The sequence below is a fragment of the Balaenoptera acutorostrata genome, chromosome 15 (genome assembly GCF_949987535.1).
Source record: "Balaenoptera acutorostrata chromosome 15, mBalAcu1.1, whole genome shotgun sequence".
NCBI classification, from domain to species: Eukaryota; Metazoa; Chordata; class Mammalia; order Artiodactyla; family Balaenopteridae; genus Balaenoptera; species Balaenoptera acutorostrata.
The window spans coordinates 59,302,276-59,320,614 of NC_080078.1; the positions used below are offsets into that span (position 1 = coordinate 59,302,276).

The 18,339-nt window shown below is 38.0% G+C and overlaps 1 protein-coding gene across 5 annotated transcripts in view; it reads right to left on the bottom strand.

The window, feature by feature from the left end:
- Positions 1 to 18,339, bottom strand: part of ATRN (attractin) — a 162,128-nt gene that overhangs the window by 121,094 nt on the left and 22,695 nt on the right. For all 5 annotated transcript variants that reach the window (XM_057530149.1, XM_057530146.1, XM_057530145.1 and 2 more), the window contains exon 2: positions 427 to 510. In XM_057530149.1, coding sequence (XP_057386132.1) covers positions 427 to 510 — 84 coding nt within the window. The remainder of the gene's footprint in view (positions 1 to 426; positions 511 to 18,339) is intronic.

The window sequence follows — 18,339 nt, forward strand, 5'->3', positions numbered from 1 at the left end:
CCTGCCTTGGAACTGTTATGTGAGGAAGAAATAAACTTCCATATGTTAAATCACTAAAAATAATAAATAAATAAATAGGCCTATTAAAATCTCTTCCCTTCCCTACTACATATTCAAGTGAAGTCTAATTTTCTTCATATACCTCAACCATAATAAAATATTGTAACAGTTTTTTAACTATTACAACTGAAAATATACAAATTTCTGGTGTGTATAATTCATTTGCAAATCAACACAGAAGTCTTTTTCAATTAACGTTGAAGATTAAGAAAAATAAGAAAATCAAATTCACTTGTCAAAGTAAAGGTTACCAAATAAAAAATATTTTAAGTTGTCACAGATTGTTAATTTTACATGTTGGAAAAGTAATCTCACAATGAGCTCTATCCTGAAAAAAAAAAAATTAAATTAGCCATTACTACTTACTGTCCTTCAATGAGCCATGTGCACTTTGTTTTATATTTATAATTTCCAGGTCCATCTGTTATAAACCCAGAAGATCCAGTTAGTCTGTAATTCAAAAAATAAAAAAATTTAAATCCATCAAAATTTCATATATTAATAATATCTTTCTTAACTCTCAATACAATCCAAGTGGGTACACTGATGCATGCTATGACCAGAAGAAAAAGACTGGATAGGTATACGCAGGTTACACAAATCTGGATGAAACAAATTCATGCCGTATACTTAAGAAAAGGGGATACAAATATATTAAAACCAACAGGAATGAACAAAAACATACATCTTTCTAGCTGAGATGGGAAAATCACACTTTGTTTCCATAAAAATGGCCACAAGAAGTTACTTATAAATATCAGTTGGTTTTTAAAAAATAAGGCCTCACAGTTACCATGACAAGTAAAATGTGCAAATGCAATAAATAATGCTGTGGCCAGCATAACTATGATGCGCAAGCACATCAATCCACAACACACAACAGACCCACCACAGCCATTTAGTTGCTTCTTCTGAAGTGGCAATCTACCACACTCTGCGAGCAGTGCACATCAGCACCTGACTTCCCACACACATGCCAAGCTTGAAGTTTATCAATATTTTTAGGTCTTGCCAATATGACAGGCACATCTTAGTATCTCATTAATATTTTTACCAGTAGTAATCCTAATGTATGAAGATTCTCATGTGTTTTGGTCATTTGCATTTTCTCCTTTGCAAATTAAGACTCAATATTCTTTACCCTCTTTGCTACCAAGTTATCTTTTTCAAAATAATGTTTAAGAGCTCTATTTATATTAAGAAGCTCCCATTTGTATGGTAAATGTACTATAAACATATTTTCTCAGTTTATATCTAGTATATATTGTAGAAATATATACTATAAATGTAGAAATTTTTAATATTTAAGGATGCTATTTCTTTCCTCTTTGCTGTTTCCAGATCACTTTTCCTCCCTCTTCCATCAACAATGTCAGCCTGTCTGAAACAAATGCTCTCTTCTGGATCTGCCTCCCTTACTTTCTGAGTTATCTACTGACATCCCAATTACTCCTCTCCACCCACTCAAGATATCAACATCTAGCTCACTGCCTTCCATTCAGCCGCATCCAAGATGTTCCATACAAAGCCCAGCCTCTCCATTTCTTAACTTCACCATTAACAATTTTTTCCTCTACCTCACTTTAGTTACCCAGTCTTTTCAGCCCTGCTGTTAGGAGTGAAAGCTCTACCATAAAATCTCCATTTAAAGCGACCTACACTCTGACCACCATCTCTGCTCTCTCTAGTTCATTTAGCCTAGTTCCCCCTCTCCAATGAATCTTCAGCCCCGACCTCCAATCCACACAACTATCACTTCTTTATGTTCATCACTCACACGTTCCACTTTCTCACTTACCTAGGTATGATTCCAGGGTCCATCACAATTATCATCCCCTGCAAATCTCTCGACTTCTTTGCATTTTCTCTTTCTCTACTGTACTTGCCTGATATAAATGTCTCTGTGTCTTACTCCCCAACATCCATTCCATTCCCAAAATATTAGTCTAAGCCAATCATGGTTTCCTGTGCCCCTTGCCAATTAGAAATGTGTATTAGTTAAGATTAAGTTCTAATGTAACTGACAGAAAAACCTAAATAGTAATGGCTTTAACCAAGATATAAAGCCCAAACATAAGCAACCTGGAGCACATAACACATTTCTATGATCATCAGGGAGCTAATTAATGTTCTGCTATCTTGTTGCTCTGTCATCCTCAACATGTGCTTCCACCTCATAATCCAAGATGGCTGCACAAACTCCAGTTATTATTTCCATATTCTACACAGCAGGAAGGAGTTGAAAGAAAACAAGGTACATACCCCTGCCCTCTAAGTCGAACTTGACAATTAAACTTACCCCCTAGCCAAAAATTAGACATACCTAAATGTACAGGGAGGCTGAGAAATACAGCCATTATCCCAGATGACCATATACTCAGTGAAAAATCAGGACTCTTTACTAGAGAAGAGAAGAAAAACTACTACTTCTGCCACAGCATGTAATCTAATCTTAGATGTGAGGGTAAGTCTGATGGAGGGTTTCTAGGAAATATTTCCTCATTCCTAGCTACGACACCTAATCTCCTCTTCAAGAAAAGACTTGTTGCCAGCTGCAGAAATGAGTGTGGTCAACAGACAGCATCCAGCTGTCAGTTCCATTGGAGCTGCCTTGTCCCAGGTCATATCCTTCCCAGCACAGCCCACACAGAGTGGGTATAATGGCTGGGCATTTTTCAGTCTAACATGGGACAACTCTGGCAGGCAATCCTTACTCCAGAACTCTCCTTTGCCAAGCCTGCATTGAAGCTCAACTTCTTCCTTTGCCCAGTTCTGCTTCCTGCCCCTTCCTCTCACAGATGTTATAACTAACTTGTACCCCAAACTCCATCTCAGAAAATGCTTCCAAGAAACCCAGCCTATGACAGACAGACACCCAAAGAGACCATCCTTCTTCCTCTGGACTTTGCTATGTTTGGATTTTACTTCAAACATCACGCTATGAGCCTAAACACAAAACCAACACCAAGGATGACAAATCAAAGGAGTGCAAAGGTCCCTGAAGAGCTACACCAAACAACCACAGAGACCACCCCAGGTTTACAGGTAAATAAATTTCCCAGTAGTTCAAACAGTTTTGTGGCTTTCTACTATGCTTCTTTTGTTTCTAAGAGTTTTTACAGACTTCACATGGACATGTTCAGGTATTTGCAAATCTGCATCCCTTTTGGAGAAAATATAGGTCATTTTTATTTTGAATATTTACTTCATATCTTTAAACATACACATTTACATAATTTTACACATAATGAATAGATATGATCAGACAGGCTTTTTGGGGGTCAATCAAAGGACAATTCTCCCTTTTTCACTGATCTCCCCAAGCACTCCACCCCTTCTCCCAAGATAAACATTTAACAGAATTTCCATCCTGTTCCACTGATCTATATTTCTGTTTTTGTGCCAATACCATACCGTTTTTTTTTTAATCGTAACTTTTTTATATACATATATATTTTTTAGTTTACTTATTTATTTTTGGCTGCGTTGGGTCTTTGTTGCTGTGTGCAGGCTTCTCATTGAGGTGGCTTCTCCGGCTGTGGAGACGGGTTCCAGGCACACAGGCTTCAATAGTTGTGGCACATGGGCTCAGCAGTTGTGGTTCACAGGCTCTAGAGCACAGGATCACCAGTTGTGGCGCACGGGCCCAGTTGCTCTGCAGCATGTGGGATCCTCCCGGACCAGGGCTCAAACCCGTGTCCCCTGCATTGGCAGGCGGATTCTTAACCACTGCGATACCAAGGAACTCCCCATACCGTTTTGATTACTGTAGCTTTGTCGTATAGTCAGAAGTCATGGAGCTTGATTCCTCCATCTCCATCTTTCTTTCTCAAGATTGCTTTGGCTATTTGGGGTCTTTTGTGTCTCCATACAAATTTTAAGATTTTTTTGTTCTACTTCTGTGAAAAATGTCATTGGTAACTTGATAGGGATTGCATTGAATCTGTAGATCGCCTTGGGTAGTACAGTCATTTTTTTTTTTTTTTTTTTATTATTTATGGCTGTGTTGGGTCTTCGTTTCTGTGCGAGAGCTTTCTCTAGTTGCGGCAAGTGGGGGCCACTCTTCATCGCGGTGCGCAGGCCTCTCACTATCGCGGCCTCTCTTGTTGCGGAGCACAGGCTCCAGACGCGCAGGCTCAGCAATTGTGGCTCACGGGTCCAGCCGCTCCGTGGCATGTGGGATCTTCCCAGACCAGGGCTCGAACCTGTGTCCCCTGCATTGGCAGGCAGATTCTCAACCACTGCGCCACCAGGGAAGCCCAGTACAGTCATTTTTGACAATATCGATTTTCCCAATCCAAGAACATGGTATATCTTTCTGTTTGTGTCATCTTTGATTTCTTTCTTCACTGTCTTATAGTTTTTGGAGTACAGGTCTTTTGCCTCCTTAGATAGGTTTATTCCTAGGTATTTTATACTTTTTGATGCAATGGTAAATAGGATTGTTTCTTTAATTTCTCTTTCTGGTCTTTCCTTGTTAGTGTATAGAAATGCAAGAGATTTCTGTGTATTAATTTTGCATCCTGCAACTTTACCAAATTCATTGATGAACTCTAGTAGTTTTCTGGTAGCATCTTTAGGGTTTTCTACATATAGTATCATATCATCTGCAAACAGTGAGTTTTATTTTTTCTTTTCCAATTTGGATTCCCTTTATTTCTTTTTCTTCTGATCACCGTGGCTAGGACTTCCAAAACTATGTTGAATAAAAGTGGCAAGGGTGGACATCTTTGTCTTGTTCCTGATCTTAGAGGAAATGCTTTCACCTTTTCACCACTGAGTATGAGTTAGCTGTAGGTTTGTCATATATGGCCTTTATTATGTTGAGATATGTTCCCTCTATTACAACTTTCTGCAGAGTTTTTATCATAAATGGGTGTTGAATTTTGCCCAAACCTTTTTCTGCATCTACTGAGATGATCATATGGTTTTTATTCTTCAATTTGTTGATGTAATGTATCACACTGACTGATCTGTGGATATTGAAAAATCCTTGCATCCCTGGGCTAAATTCCACTTGATCATGGTGTATGATCATCTGAATGTACTGTTGGATTTGGTTTGCTTGTATTCTGTTGAGGATCTTTGCGTCTATGTTCAGCAGTGATATTGGCCTGTAATTTTTTGTGTGGTATCTTTGTCTGGTTTTGGTATCAGGGTGATGGTGGTCTCATAGAATGAATTTGGGAGTGTTCCTTCCTCTGTGATTTTTGGCAATAGTCTCAGAAGGATAGGTGTTAACTCTTCTCTAAATGTTTGATAGAATTTGCCTGTGAAGCCATCTGGTCATGGACTTTTGTTTGTTGGAAGTTTTGTTTGCTGGAAGTTTTTAAATCACAGTTTCAATTTCAGTACTTGTGATTGGTCTATTCATGTTTTCTATTTCTTCCATGTTCAGTCTTGGAAAATTATACCTAAGAATTTGTCCATTTCTAGGTTGTCCATTTTATTGGTTGCTTATGATCCTTTGTATTTCTGTGGTGTCATTTGTATTTGAGCCCTCTCCCTCTTTTTCTTGATGAGTCTGGCTAAAGGTTTATCAATTTTGTTTACCTTTTCAAAGAACCAACTTTTAGTTTCATTGATCTTTTCTATTGCTTTCTTCATCTCTATTTCATTTATTTCTGCTCTGATCTTTATGATTTCTTTCCTTCTACTAACTTTGGGTTTTGTTTGTTCTTCTTTCTCTATTTGCTTTAGGTATAAGGTTAGATTGTTTATTTAAGATTTTTCTTGTTTCCTGAAGTAACACTGTATTGCTATAAACTTGCCTCTTAGAACTGCTTTTGCTGCATCCCATAGGTTTTGGATCGTCCTGCTTTCATTTTCATTTGTCCCTAGGTATTTTTTGATTTACTCTCATTTCCTCAGTGATCCATTGTTTTTTTAGTAACACTCTTTAGCCTCCACGTGTTTGTGTTTTTTCGGTTTTTTTCTTATGGTTGATTTCCACTCTCATAGTGTGTGGTCAGAAAAGATGTTTACTATGATTTCAATTTTCTTAAATTTACCAAGGTTCACTTTGTGGCCCAGCATGTGATCAATCCAGGCGAATGTTCCACGTGCACTTGAGAAGAATGTGTATTCTGCCGCTTTTGGATGGAATGCTCTATAAATATCAATTTAGTCCATCTGGTCTAATGTGTCATTTAAGGCCTGTGTTTCATTACTGATTTCCTGTCTGGATGATCTGTCCACTGATGAAACTGGGGTGTTAAAGTCCCCCACTATTATTGTATTACTGTCGATTTCTCCTTTTGCGGATGTTAGTATTTGCCTTATATATTGAGGTGCTCTTATATTGGGTGCATATATATTTACAATTGTTATATCTTCTCCTTGGATCATTATATAGTGTCCTTTGCCTCTTGTAACATTCTTTATTTTAAAGTCTTTTGTCTGAAATGAGTATTGCTACTACAACTTTCGTTTCTGTTTGTGTGTAATACATTTTCCATCCCCTCACTTTAAGTCCATAGGTCTGAAATGGGTCTCTTGTAGACAGTAAAAGGGTCTTGTTTTTGTATCCATTCATCCAGTCTATGTCTTTTGGATGGAGCATTTAATCCGTTTACATTTAAGGTTATTATCAATATGTATGTTCTTACTGCCATTTTGTTAATTGTTTTGGGTTTGCTTTTGTAGGTCTTTTTTCTTCCCTTCCTCTCTTGTTCTCTTTGATTTGATGACTAACTTCAGTGTTGTGTTTAGATTCCTTTTTCTTTTTTGTGTATCTATTGTAGATTTTTGGTTTGTGGTTACCATGAGGTTTTGATATAGCAGTCTATATATAAATGAGATGTTTTAAGTCGCTAGTCTTTTAATTTCAAATGCATTTCCAGTATCCTGCATTTGTTCTCTCCTCACAACTGCTGATTTTGATATCATATTTGTGTGCAGATGATTTCTTATCTTTATATATGTTTGCCTTTACCAGTAGGCTTTTCCATTTGTAATTTTCTTGTTTCTAGTTGTGGCCTATTCTTTTCCGCCTAGAGAAGTTCCTTTAGCATTTGTTGCAAAGCTGTTGTGGTGGTGCTGAATTCTCTTACCTTTTGGTTGTCTGTATGACAGCCTTGCTGGGTAGAGTAGTTGTAGGTTCTTCCCTTTCATCACTTTAAATATATCGTGCCACTCCCTTCTGGCCTGCAGAGTTTCTGCTGAGAAATCAGCTGATGACCTTATGGGAATTCCCTCGTACATTATTTGTTGCTTTTAATATTTTTTGTCTTTAATTCTTGTCAATTTGATTACTATGTGTCTCAGTGTGTTCCTCCTTGGGTTTATCCTGCCTGAGACACTATGTGCTTCCTGGACTTGGGTGACTATTTCCTTTCCCATGTTAGGGACGTTTTCAACTATTATCTCTTCAAATATTTTCTCAGGTCCTTTCTCTCTCTCTCTTCTCTTTCTGGGACCCCTATAATGAGAATGTTGGTCTGTTTAATGTTGTCCCAGAGGTCTCTTAGACTGTCCTCATTTCTTTTCATTCTTTTTTCTTTATTCTGTTCCATGGCAGTGATTTCCACCATTCTGTCTTCCAGCTCACTTATCCATTCTTCTGCCTCAGTTATTCTGCTATTGATTCCATCAAGTGTATTTTTCATTTCAGTTATTGTATTGTTCATCTGTTTGTATGTGTAGTTCTAGGTTTTTGTTAAACATTTCTTGTATCTTCTCCATCTGTGCCTCCATTTTTTTCCCCACGGCCTTGGATCATCATTACTATCATTACTCCGAATTCTTTTTCAGGTAGATTGCCTACCTCTGCTTCACTTAGTTGTTCTTCTGGGCTTTCCTCTTGTTCCGTCACCTGGGATATACTCCTCTGCTGTCTCGTTTTGTGTAACTTTCTGTGATTGTGATTTCCATTCTGTAGACGGCAGAGTTGTAGTCTGCTGTCTGCCCCGTGGTGGATGACGCTAAGAGGCTTGTGCAGGTTTCTTGGTGGGAGGGACTGGTACCTGCCCAATGGGTCTTGGGAGCTGGGTCTTGTCCCTCCAGTGGGCAAGGCTATGTCAGGGGGTGTGTTTACTGGGCAGCTGTTTATTCAGGAAGACTTTAAGCAACCTGTCTGCTGATGGGTGGGGCTGTGTTCCCACCTGTTGGTTGTTTGGCCTGAGGCATCCCAGTACTGGAGGCTACAGGCTATTGGGTGGGGCCAGGTCTTGGTGAGAAAACCGAAGTCTCCAAGAGGGTTCACGCCAATGAGTCCTAACCAGAGCTGCCGCTGCCAATGTTCTTGTCCTCTCAGCGAGTCACAGCCGCCCCCCGCCGCCTCTGCAGGAATCCCTCCAATACTGTCAGGTTAAGTCTGGCCCAGTCTCTCATGAGGTCACTGCTTTTTTCCCTGGGTCCTGGTGTGCACCAGACCCTCTGTACGCCCTCCAAGTGTGGAGCTTCAGTTTCCCCCACTTCTGTGGAATTCCTGTGATCAAACCCCGCCGGCCTTCAAAGCTAGATTATCTGGGGGCTCCTCCTCCCGTTGCCAGGCTGCCAGGCTGGGGAGCCTGATGTGGGGCTCGGAACTTTCACCCCTGTGGTATAATTATTTTTATAATTATTTTCCAGTTTGTGGGTTGCCCACCTGGCATGTATGGGATTTGATTTTATCGTGATTGCATCCCTCCTACCATCTCGTTCTGGCTTCTTCTTTGTCTTTGGATGTAGGGTACCTTTTTTGATAGACTCCAGAATTTTTTTGTCAGTGGTTGTTCAGCAGTAAGCCATGATTTTGGTTTTTCCATGAGAAGGGGGGAGGTCATGTCCTTCTACTCTGCCATAGGTCCTGGAAAGCACATGGCACACCTGGGGGCCACAGTGAGGTCAAGGGTAGAGAGCAAAAGTTTGTTTCTTCTAAACAGGACGTGGTTAGGTTTTGTTTCTCAACCTAGTCTGACAGTTTTACTGACACATATAATCTATTCACATTTAGTATAATGACTGCTATACTGATTTGACTCCTTCCAACCAAATTTTTAAATCAACCTTAATGAGGAGTAATTTATATATAATAAAATGCAGTCATCATAAATGTACAATTTGGTAAGTTTTGACAAATTTATACACATATAAAATCCCAAAACAAGATATAAAACAGTTCTGTCACCCCCCAAAGTTCCCTCAGACCTGTTTGCAGGTAATCCTTCTCAATGCTGATCTTGTTTCTATCATTGCAGACCTGATTTATGGAACCTGATTTTATAGAACCTGATTTAATGGAATCATGCAGAGACACTTTTGTGCCTTGCTTCTTTTGATCAGCATGTTTCTGAGTATAGTGTGTATCAATAGTTTGTTCCTTCCTATTGCTGTGTAGTATTCTACTGTATGAATATACCACAACATGTCTATCCATTTTCCTGTTGACAGACACTTGGATTATGTAGTTATAGACGCTTATGAACAAAGCTAAGAACACTTGTGCACAAGCCTTTGTGTGGACATTTCTCTTGGATAAAAACATAAAAAAGGAATCATTGGATCAAAGTATAGATATACACGTAAATTTAAAGAAACTGCCAAATTGTTTCCTAAGTGGTTATACCATCTTACACTTCCATCATCTAGGTATAATTCTTCTCTGCCCTCAGGTCTCCCAGTATTCCCACAGCCTCAGCAATATACCCCTTCAGCAATATATTGGACTGTGGAAGTCAGGAAGACCTACTGCACTCCATGGATGCAGCATCTTGCTTTCCAAATCTGCAGCTTTGTGGTCCTTGCACCTTGCTATACTGGCCCAGCTACACTGCTCTCTTGTCTAGAAGAATCACAACAGAATGTGGATGTTATAGTTTCCTATAGGTCCCCAAGCAAGCTGGCTCAAGAGAAGCAGGGAGCTGGCAGTTAGAAAAGCCAAGGAAGCAAGCCTCATTCAGGCTGCCATGTCCTTTCTCCCTATTGTCAAAGGCCATCTGAGTCTGGGTTTTCTTGTTGCTTCTAACTAAAAGCATCCCAACTACTTATTTCACCAACTCCAAGATGAACATGTTTTTCTTAACAGCTCAGAAATCAGGATGCATTGTAAAACCAATGGTAGGTCATAGTTTAAATGTTTTTTCTTTCTTAGAAGTACATAAGAGTGCATTTTACACTCAATGGTATCTTAATAAACTGCAGTTATACATATGGCAAACCCTAAACCTGACTGAATCCAACTCTCTGCTTACTCTGTATATGAAACCAAGCAGCTAAATAAGGCTAGTGACACAACACTGTGCTGACTGGTCTCACTTCACATTTATAAACACATATCTCAAGTAGGTTCCCAGCATTGTGGGACAATCAATCTTTTCATTTCCCTGGCCAATTCTCTGTTATACCTTATTATCTTTCACTTTTCCAAACCCTCTTCCCTCTCTTCAATTTTAGCTGATGATCAATTGATTACTTCACCTGTTTCACATCTATTTACCACCAGTGGAATGTAAATTTCATGACAGCAAGGACTTTTGTCTGTTTTGTTCATTATTTCTAGTGCCTAGAAGTGTGTCTGGCATCCTAATGACACAAAGTGAATAGCTGTGGAAAGAAGAAATAAATCAGGAGAGACCTATATTTTCTTACCATTACTAAATGCAGGTACTTTGCCTTCCCCCTAGTTACAATGGATAGGGTCACACCCTCTACCTGGGTGCAGAATTCTAAAACTCTACTCAATCAAGGGCCTCACCAGAACAAACCTAATTCTAAACCCCACGCTATACTTTTTCTATCTACTGGATCAGCATAAGACTGGCTGTTGGATTCCCTTCTTAAAAAACAAACTTCCTTCTCATGTTCTCAAGCTATTCCCTACTTTTTTTTTTTTTTTTTTTTTACTTTTACAACAAAGGTCTTCTTAAGAATTATCTACTGTTGGGAATTCCCTGAGGTCCACTGGTTAGGACTCCGTGCTTTCACTGCCAAGGGTGTGGGTTCAATCCCTGGTATGGGAAATAAGATCCTGCAAGCTGCACAGTACAGCCAAAAAAACCCCAAACAAACCAAAAAACAAAGAAAAAACCACAAATTATCTACTCTCGCTGACAATACTCTTACCTTGTAACTTCTTAACCCCATTCCAATGGGGTCTAACCCTCACCCCTCCTCTGAAATCCTTCTGTTAAGGTATAGAGGAGTAAATTCTCAGATCCCTTCTTATTTCATTCTCAGATCCCTTCTTACTTCACTCTCCTACACATCTGAAGTAGCTGATGACTCCCTCTTTATTTTTTTGTTTGCATTTAATCTTTTGTTTTCTTCCAATTTTATTGAGATACAATTGACATACAGCACTATATAAGTCTAAGGTGTATAGTATAATGATCTGACCTACATACTTCATGAAATGATTATCACAATAAATTTAGTGAACATCATCATCTCATATAGATACAATATTAAAGAAACAGAAAACAAAGTTTTTCCTTGTGATGAGAACACTTAGGATTTAGTCTCTTAATAACTCTCACATATAACATACAGCAGTGTTAATTAAATGCATCATGTACATCCTTAGTACTTCCTTATCTTATAACTAGAATTTTGTACCTTTTGACTACTTTCATTCAATTCCCCCTCCCCCCACCCCCTGCCTCTGGTAACCACAAATCTGATCTCTTTTTCTGTTTGTTTCTGAAGTATAATCGACCTACAACACTATGTTAGTTCCTGTTACACAACACAGTGTTTTAATATTTCTATACATTTCAAAATTATCACAATGATAAGTCCAGGTACAATATGTCATCATACAAAGATATTACATAGTTACTGACTATAGTCACCACACTGTACATTTCATACTTGTGATTCATTCGCAACTCTAATTTTGTGCCTCTTAATCTCCTTCACTTATTTCTCTCCTCCTCCACTCCCCTCCCCTCTAGCAACCACCTGTTTGTCCTCTGTATATACAACTCTATTTGTTTTGTTTTGTGTCATCTGTTTTGTTTTTTAGATTCCATATGTAAGTGAACTCATACAGTATTTGTCTTTCTCTTATTTCACTTAGCATAATATGCTCTAGGTCCATCCACGTTGTCACAAATGGCAAGATTTCATTCTTTTTACAGCTGAATAATATTTGATTGCATATATACACCACACCTTTATCCATTCATCTATTGATGGGCACTTAGGTTGCTTCCATATATTGGCTATTGTAAATAATGCTGCAATGAACATAGGGATATATATATCTTTTCTAATTGGTGTTTTCTTTTCTTTGGATAAAATACCCAGAAGAGGAATTGCTGGATCATATGGTGGCTCTTTTTAATTTTTGAGGAATCTTCATACTGTTTTGCATAGTGGCTGCACCAATTTACATTGCCACCAACAGTGCACAGGGTTCCCTTTTCTCCACATCCTCACCAATTCTTGTTATTTGTTGTCTTTTTGAAAATAGCCATTCTGAATGGTGTGAGGTGGCATCTCACTGTTATTCTGATTTGCATTTACCTGATGATTAGTGATGTTGAGCATCTTTTCATGTGCTGTTGGCCATCTGTATGTTTTCTTTGGAAAAATGTCTATTCAGATCCTCTGCCCATTTTTAGTCAGGTTGTTTGTTTTTTCATATTGAGTTGTATGAGTTCTTTGTATATTATGGATATTAACCCCATATTGAAAATACCACTTGTAAATACGTTCTCTCACTCAGTAGGTGGCCTTTTTGTTTTGTTGATAGTTTCCTTCACTGTGCAAAAGATATTTAGTTTGATGTAGTCCCATTTGTTTATTTTTGCTTTTGTTTCCCTTGCCTGAGGAGACATATCCAAAAAAACTAAGACTGATGTCAAAGAGCACACTGCCTATGTTTTCTTGTAGAAGTTTTATGGTTTCATGTCTTAAAGTCTTTAATCCATTTTGAATTTATTTTTGTGCATGGTGTGAGAGCAGTCCAGTTTCTTTTGCATGTAGCTGTCCAGTTTTCACAACACCATTTATTAAAGAGGCTGTCTTTTCCCCATTGTATATTCTTGCTTCCTTTATCATAGATAATTGCCCATATAAGTGTGAACTCATTTCTGGGCTCTCTATTCTGTTCCACTGATGTATATGTCTGTTTTTGTGCCAGTACCATACTGTTTTGATTACTGTAGCTTCGTAATATAGTTTGAAACCAGGGAGCCTCCCTCTTTCTTAAAACACTTTCTCCACTTGGTTTCCCAAACCCTACACTCTGGACTCACAGGCAGCTTCTTCTCAGTCCCCTTTGGTAATTCCAACTGCTTATCCCAATATCTAAATGTAGGAATGCCCCAAGGCTCCAACCTCAGTCTGCTTCTATACCTAAATTCTGGGTCACTGGGTAAGTGATCTCAAACTGTCTCAAAGCCTTAAGTACCAACTGCATATATTTTTTACAACAAAACTATCATCTCTATGATTGGAAGACCATTCTCCTGGTTATCCCAGGCAAAAACTATGAACAATACAGGCATATTATCTGTAAAAAAAATTATATTTTATTTTCTCCTTTCTAACATTTTCATTATATTTTATTATCTTCTTGTCTTATTACAACTGGTTAAGATCTCCATTATTACACTGAAAAGAACTGGTAATGGTAAGTATCCCTGTTTTGTTCCCAATCTCAGGGGAAAGCTTTCAAAATTTCACCCTACAGTGTGATATTTACCCTAAATTCTTTGTATGAAGTCTTCACCAGATTAAGGAAGTAATTTTCTATTCTTTTTTTCTTTCTTTCTTTCTTTTTTAAAATTTATTTGGCTACACCGGGTCTTAGTTGCAGCACGTGGGATCTTCACTGCCACATGCTGGATCTTCGTTGCAGCATGTGGCATCTTTAGTTGTGGCATATGGCATCTTTTAGTTGTGGCATGCGGGATTTTTAGTTGCAGCATGTGGGATCTTTTAGTTGTGGCATGCGGGCTCTTAGTTGCAGCATGCAGGATCTAGTTCCCTGACCAGGGATCTCCCTGACCAGGGATCAAACCCGGGCCCCCTGCATTGGGAGTGCAGAGTCTTAACCACCAGACCACCAGGGAAGTCCTTATTCTTTAAACTAAAGATTTTTTTTTTTTTTTACCACTAATGAGTACTGAACTCTATTTTCTTTTTAAAGAACTGTCCATCTAATGAAATGATCATTTGGTTTTTCTCCTTTATTCTGTTAAATTGACCTTGAATTTCTCAAATCCAAGAAACCCAAAGTTGGGTTCAATTTGGTCATGATTCTTTTTACATTTTGCTGGATACAGTTTGCAAATATTTTGTTTAATTTTTTTTAATATGTTTGTAAGTTAGACTGACCTGTTGTTTTCCTTCTTTGTCAGGTTTTGATAATAAACATGCTGGCTGCATAAAAACAATGGATTTCACCTCTCTTCCTATGTTCTAGAAGAGTCTGTGTAAGACTGGTCCTATAAAAGTTTGCAAGAATTTACTATTGAAGCCATCTGGGCCTGGAGTTGTCTTTTTAGTAAATTAGTTTTACTAGAGTTTGCCATTCCATTTAAATTTTTCAAATTTATTGTAATAAACTTGTTAATAATATCCTCGTATGATTTTTCCAATGTCTGTAGGATCTATAGTGATGGCCCCTTTATCATCACTGATATCAGTAATTTCTGTTTCTTTTTCTCTTTATCAATCTCTCTAGCAGTTTATCAATTTTACTAGTCTTTTAACACTTACCTTTGTTAATCCTCTGTATTGTATAGGTTTTATATTAATTTTTCTCTTACCTATATTATTTCATTCCCATGACTTTAAGTATATTTTGTAGTGCTTTTTCTATTTTCTTGAGTTGATAACTTAGATCACTGATTCAATCTTTCTTCTTTTTTAATGTATGCATTTAAAGCTGTAACTTTCATTCTCAGCACGGCACTAGTGGTATCCCAAAGCTTTGAGATAAAATATTTTCATTACCATCTGGTTTGAAATATTTTCAAATTACTGGGGTGGTTTCTTCTTCGATTCATGAACATTAGAAGAGTACAGTAACTGTATAGTGCAGTATTCTCTGTATGTCAATTAGGCCAAGTGTTTTCAAATCTTTCTTCTGTTAGTTACTGAGAGAGGAGTATTTTTAACATCAATGGATGTAAAAAAGCAGGAAGAAAATCTGATGAGGAGCAGGATATGTGCATGGTCTTAAAGCATCTCCTCACATACTGCTTAACGGTTGCAAGGAGGAATTAGTGGAAAAATAAGACAATATCTCAAACAGGAAAATAAAATATAAAAAATAAGGGACAGATAGGCATTGTATGCCTCCACATGTGATACCGTGAGAAGGATACCTCCCCACTTAAGCAGCATCCCGGCCAAGGATGCATAACTTGAATCTAACCATGAGGAAACATGAAACAAAAGCAAAATTTTTAAAACTGAATTAAAACTGGGGGGCTGTATGTATGAAAAAATGCCAATATCATTAAAAACAACAAACAACAAAAAAGAAAGGCAGTAGAAATGTTTTAGATCGGGGCTGGCAAACTATAGCCCTTGGGCAAAATCCAGCCTGCCATTCGTTCATGAAAATCTTATTGGAACACAGCCACAATCTTTTGCACACTTACTGGCAATGGCTGTTCAGTGCTACAATAGCAGAAGTGAGCAGTTGTGATCGAGACAAAGCCAAAAATACTTACTATTTGGTCCTTTACAGAAAAGGTGTGCTGACCCCTGTTCCAGATTAAAGCAGGCTAAAGAGACATGACAATCAGATGCAATACCTAACCCTAGACTGGATCTTGTACTGGAGGCAGGGAAATGACAGAAAGGTCATTATTCGGTCAGTTGACAATGGGGAGTACAAACAGTAGATAAAAGCATTATATCAATGTCAGATTTACTGACGGTGAAAACTATACCTTAAGACTTAAGTCTCTTAATCACTATTCTTAGAAAATACATGCTAAAGTATTTTAAAGGGTCAAGAGCCATGATACATACACACACACACACACACACACACACACACACATATACAGCTTATTCTAAAATGCTTCAAGGAAATAAACTGTGTATGGCAGTGTGTTTGTGTGTGAGACAGAGAGACACATACAGAGAGGGAATGATAAGGTATTTTTCGTCCCTTTGTCTCTCTGTATTTCTGTCCAGTTATTTTATTCCAATATATTTTGCAATCCACTGATTCTCTCTTCATCTGTGTCTAAGGTTCCTAAAATCAGTAAATGTATTTTCAGTTTCCAGTAACTTCTTTTCTATACTTTCTAATTCTCTGATGAAATTGTTCATCTTGTCATTTAAATTCTTAAAGATAGTTATTATTTATCTCAAAGCCTGTTTCTAAGGAACAGCCTGCTGGCTTCCTGGTGTGTGTGTGCCTCCACTAATGTCCTTTTCCTCTTCCAAGAGCCAATCCAGAATCCTACACTGCGTTTAGTTGTTATGTCTTCTTAGTCTCCCTGAGCCTCTTTTTTAATAATTTAAATTTTAGTTGAAATAATAGATTCACACGCAGCTATAAGAAAAAATACAGTGATTCCTTGTACACTTTAACCAGTTTCCTCGAATGGTAACACTTTTCCAAAACCACAGTATAATGTCACAACCATAATACTGACATTGATAAATCTTATTCAGATTTCCACAATTTTACTTATACTCATGTGTGTACATGTGTTTGTGTAAGTTCTGTACAATTTTGTCACCTGTGTAGATTCATGTATCCACCACCACAGTCAAGATATGCACAGTTCCAACAATACATGGATTCCTCATATTGCCCTTTAATAACCACACACACCTGCCTCCCACATCTTCCTCACACACTCGCTATCCTTAATCCCTGCCAATGTTTAATCTGTTAATTTTATCTTTATGTAATGTCTCTCTTTGTCTCTGGTAATTTTCCATACTCTAAAATCTAATCTATCAAATATTAATAAAGCCATTCCTGCTCTTTTTAAAAGTAATGTTTATATGGTATAATTTTTCCATTCTTTTACTTTCTACCTACTACATTGTTGAATTTGAAGTGACTTTCCCACAAGCAGCATATAACTTGGTCACGTTTTTTCATCACTACTGATATGTTAAGGCTTAAGTCTCCCACTCTATCTGATGTTTTATATTTTTCTCTGGATCTCATTCTTCTGTTTCTCTCTTTTGCCTTCCTGTGAGTCATCTGAACATTTTAAAAGATTTTACCTTGATTTATGTATACAGTTTTTATCTTTTTGTATAGTTTTCTCAGTGGTTACTCTAGGTATTAGAAGATACATATGTGATTTATAACAATCTTTTTTTTTAAATAAATTTATTTATTTTATTTATTTATTTTTGGCTGCACTGGGTCTTCATTGCTGCACACAGGTTTTCTATAGTTGTGGCGAGCGGGGGCTACTCTTCGTTGCGGTGCACGGGCTTCTCATCGCAGTGGTTTCTCATGTTGCGGAGCACAGGCTCTAGGCGCGTGGCTTCAGTAGTTGTAGCGTGCGGGCTCAGTAGTTGTGGCTCGTGGGCTCTAGAGCACAGGCTCAGTAGATGTGGCACACGGGCTTAGCTGCTCTGTGGCATGTGGGATCTTCCCAGACCAGGGCTCAAACCCATGTCCCCTGCACTGGCAGGCAGATTCTTAACCACTGCACCACCAGGGAAGCCCAAAAATCTTCTAGTAATAACGTTTTACCACTTTGAGTGGAGTATGGAAACCTCACTTCCATTTAGGTCCTTTATCTTTTCTATCATCATATTTAGTATCAAACGGTTTTATGTTTTTGATTCAATCATCAATGACTGCTAAAATTCAGGAGGAAAAGGAGAGTCTATTATTGTATGCATCGATATTTCTACCCTCTCCATCATCTCTTTCCTGACGCTCCAAGATTCTTTCCTTTATTGTTTCTTTAGGTCTGCTAGCAACAACTTCTTTTAGTTTTTCATCACCTGAGAATGTTTTATTTCCCTTTAATTCCTGAGTGACAACTGTGCTAGATATAGAATTCACAATTGACAGTTCTTTTATTTCAGCACTTGAAATATTGTGCCACTTCCAATGGCACCCATGGTTTCAAATGAGAAATCTATTGTTATTTGAATTGGTATTCCCCATAGGTACTGCATCATTTCTATCTGGCTACTTTCAAGACTTTTTTTGTCTTTAGGTTTCTGGCCCTCTATTCTATTCCACTTATCTGTCTGTTCCTTCACCAATACCACAATGTCTTGTGGTACCATTGTAGCTTTATAGTAAGCCTTGATGTCAGGTAGTGTCAGCCCTCAAACTTTGCCCTCCTCCTTCAATCTTATGTTGGCTATTCTGGGTCTCTTGTCTCTCCATATAAACTTTAG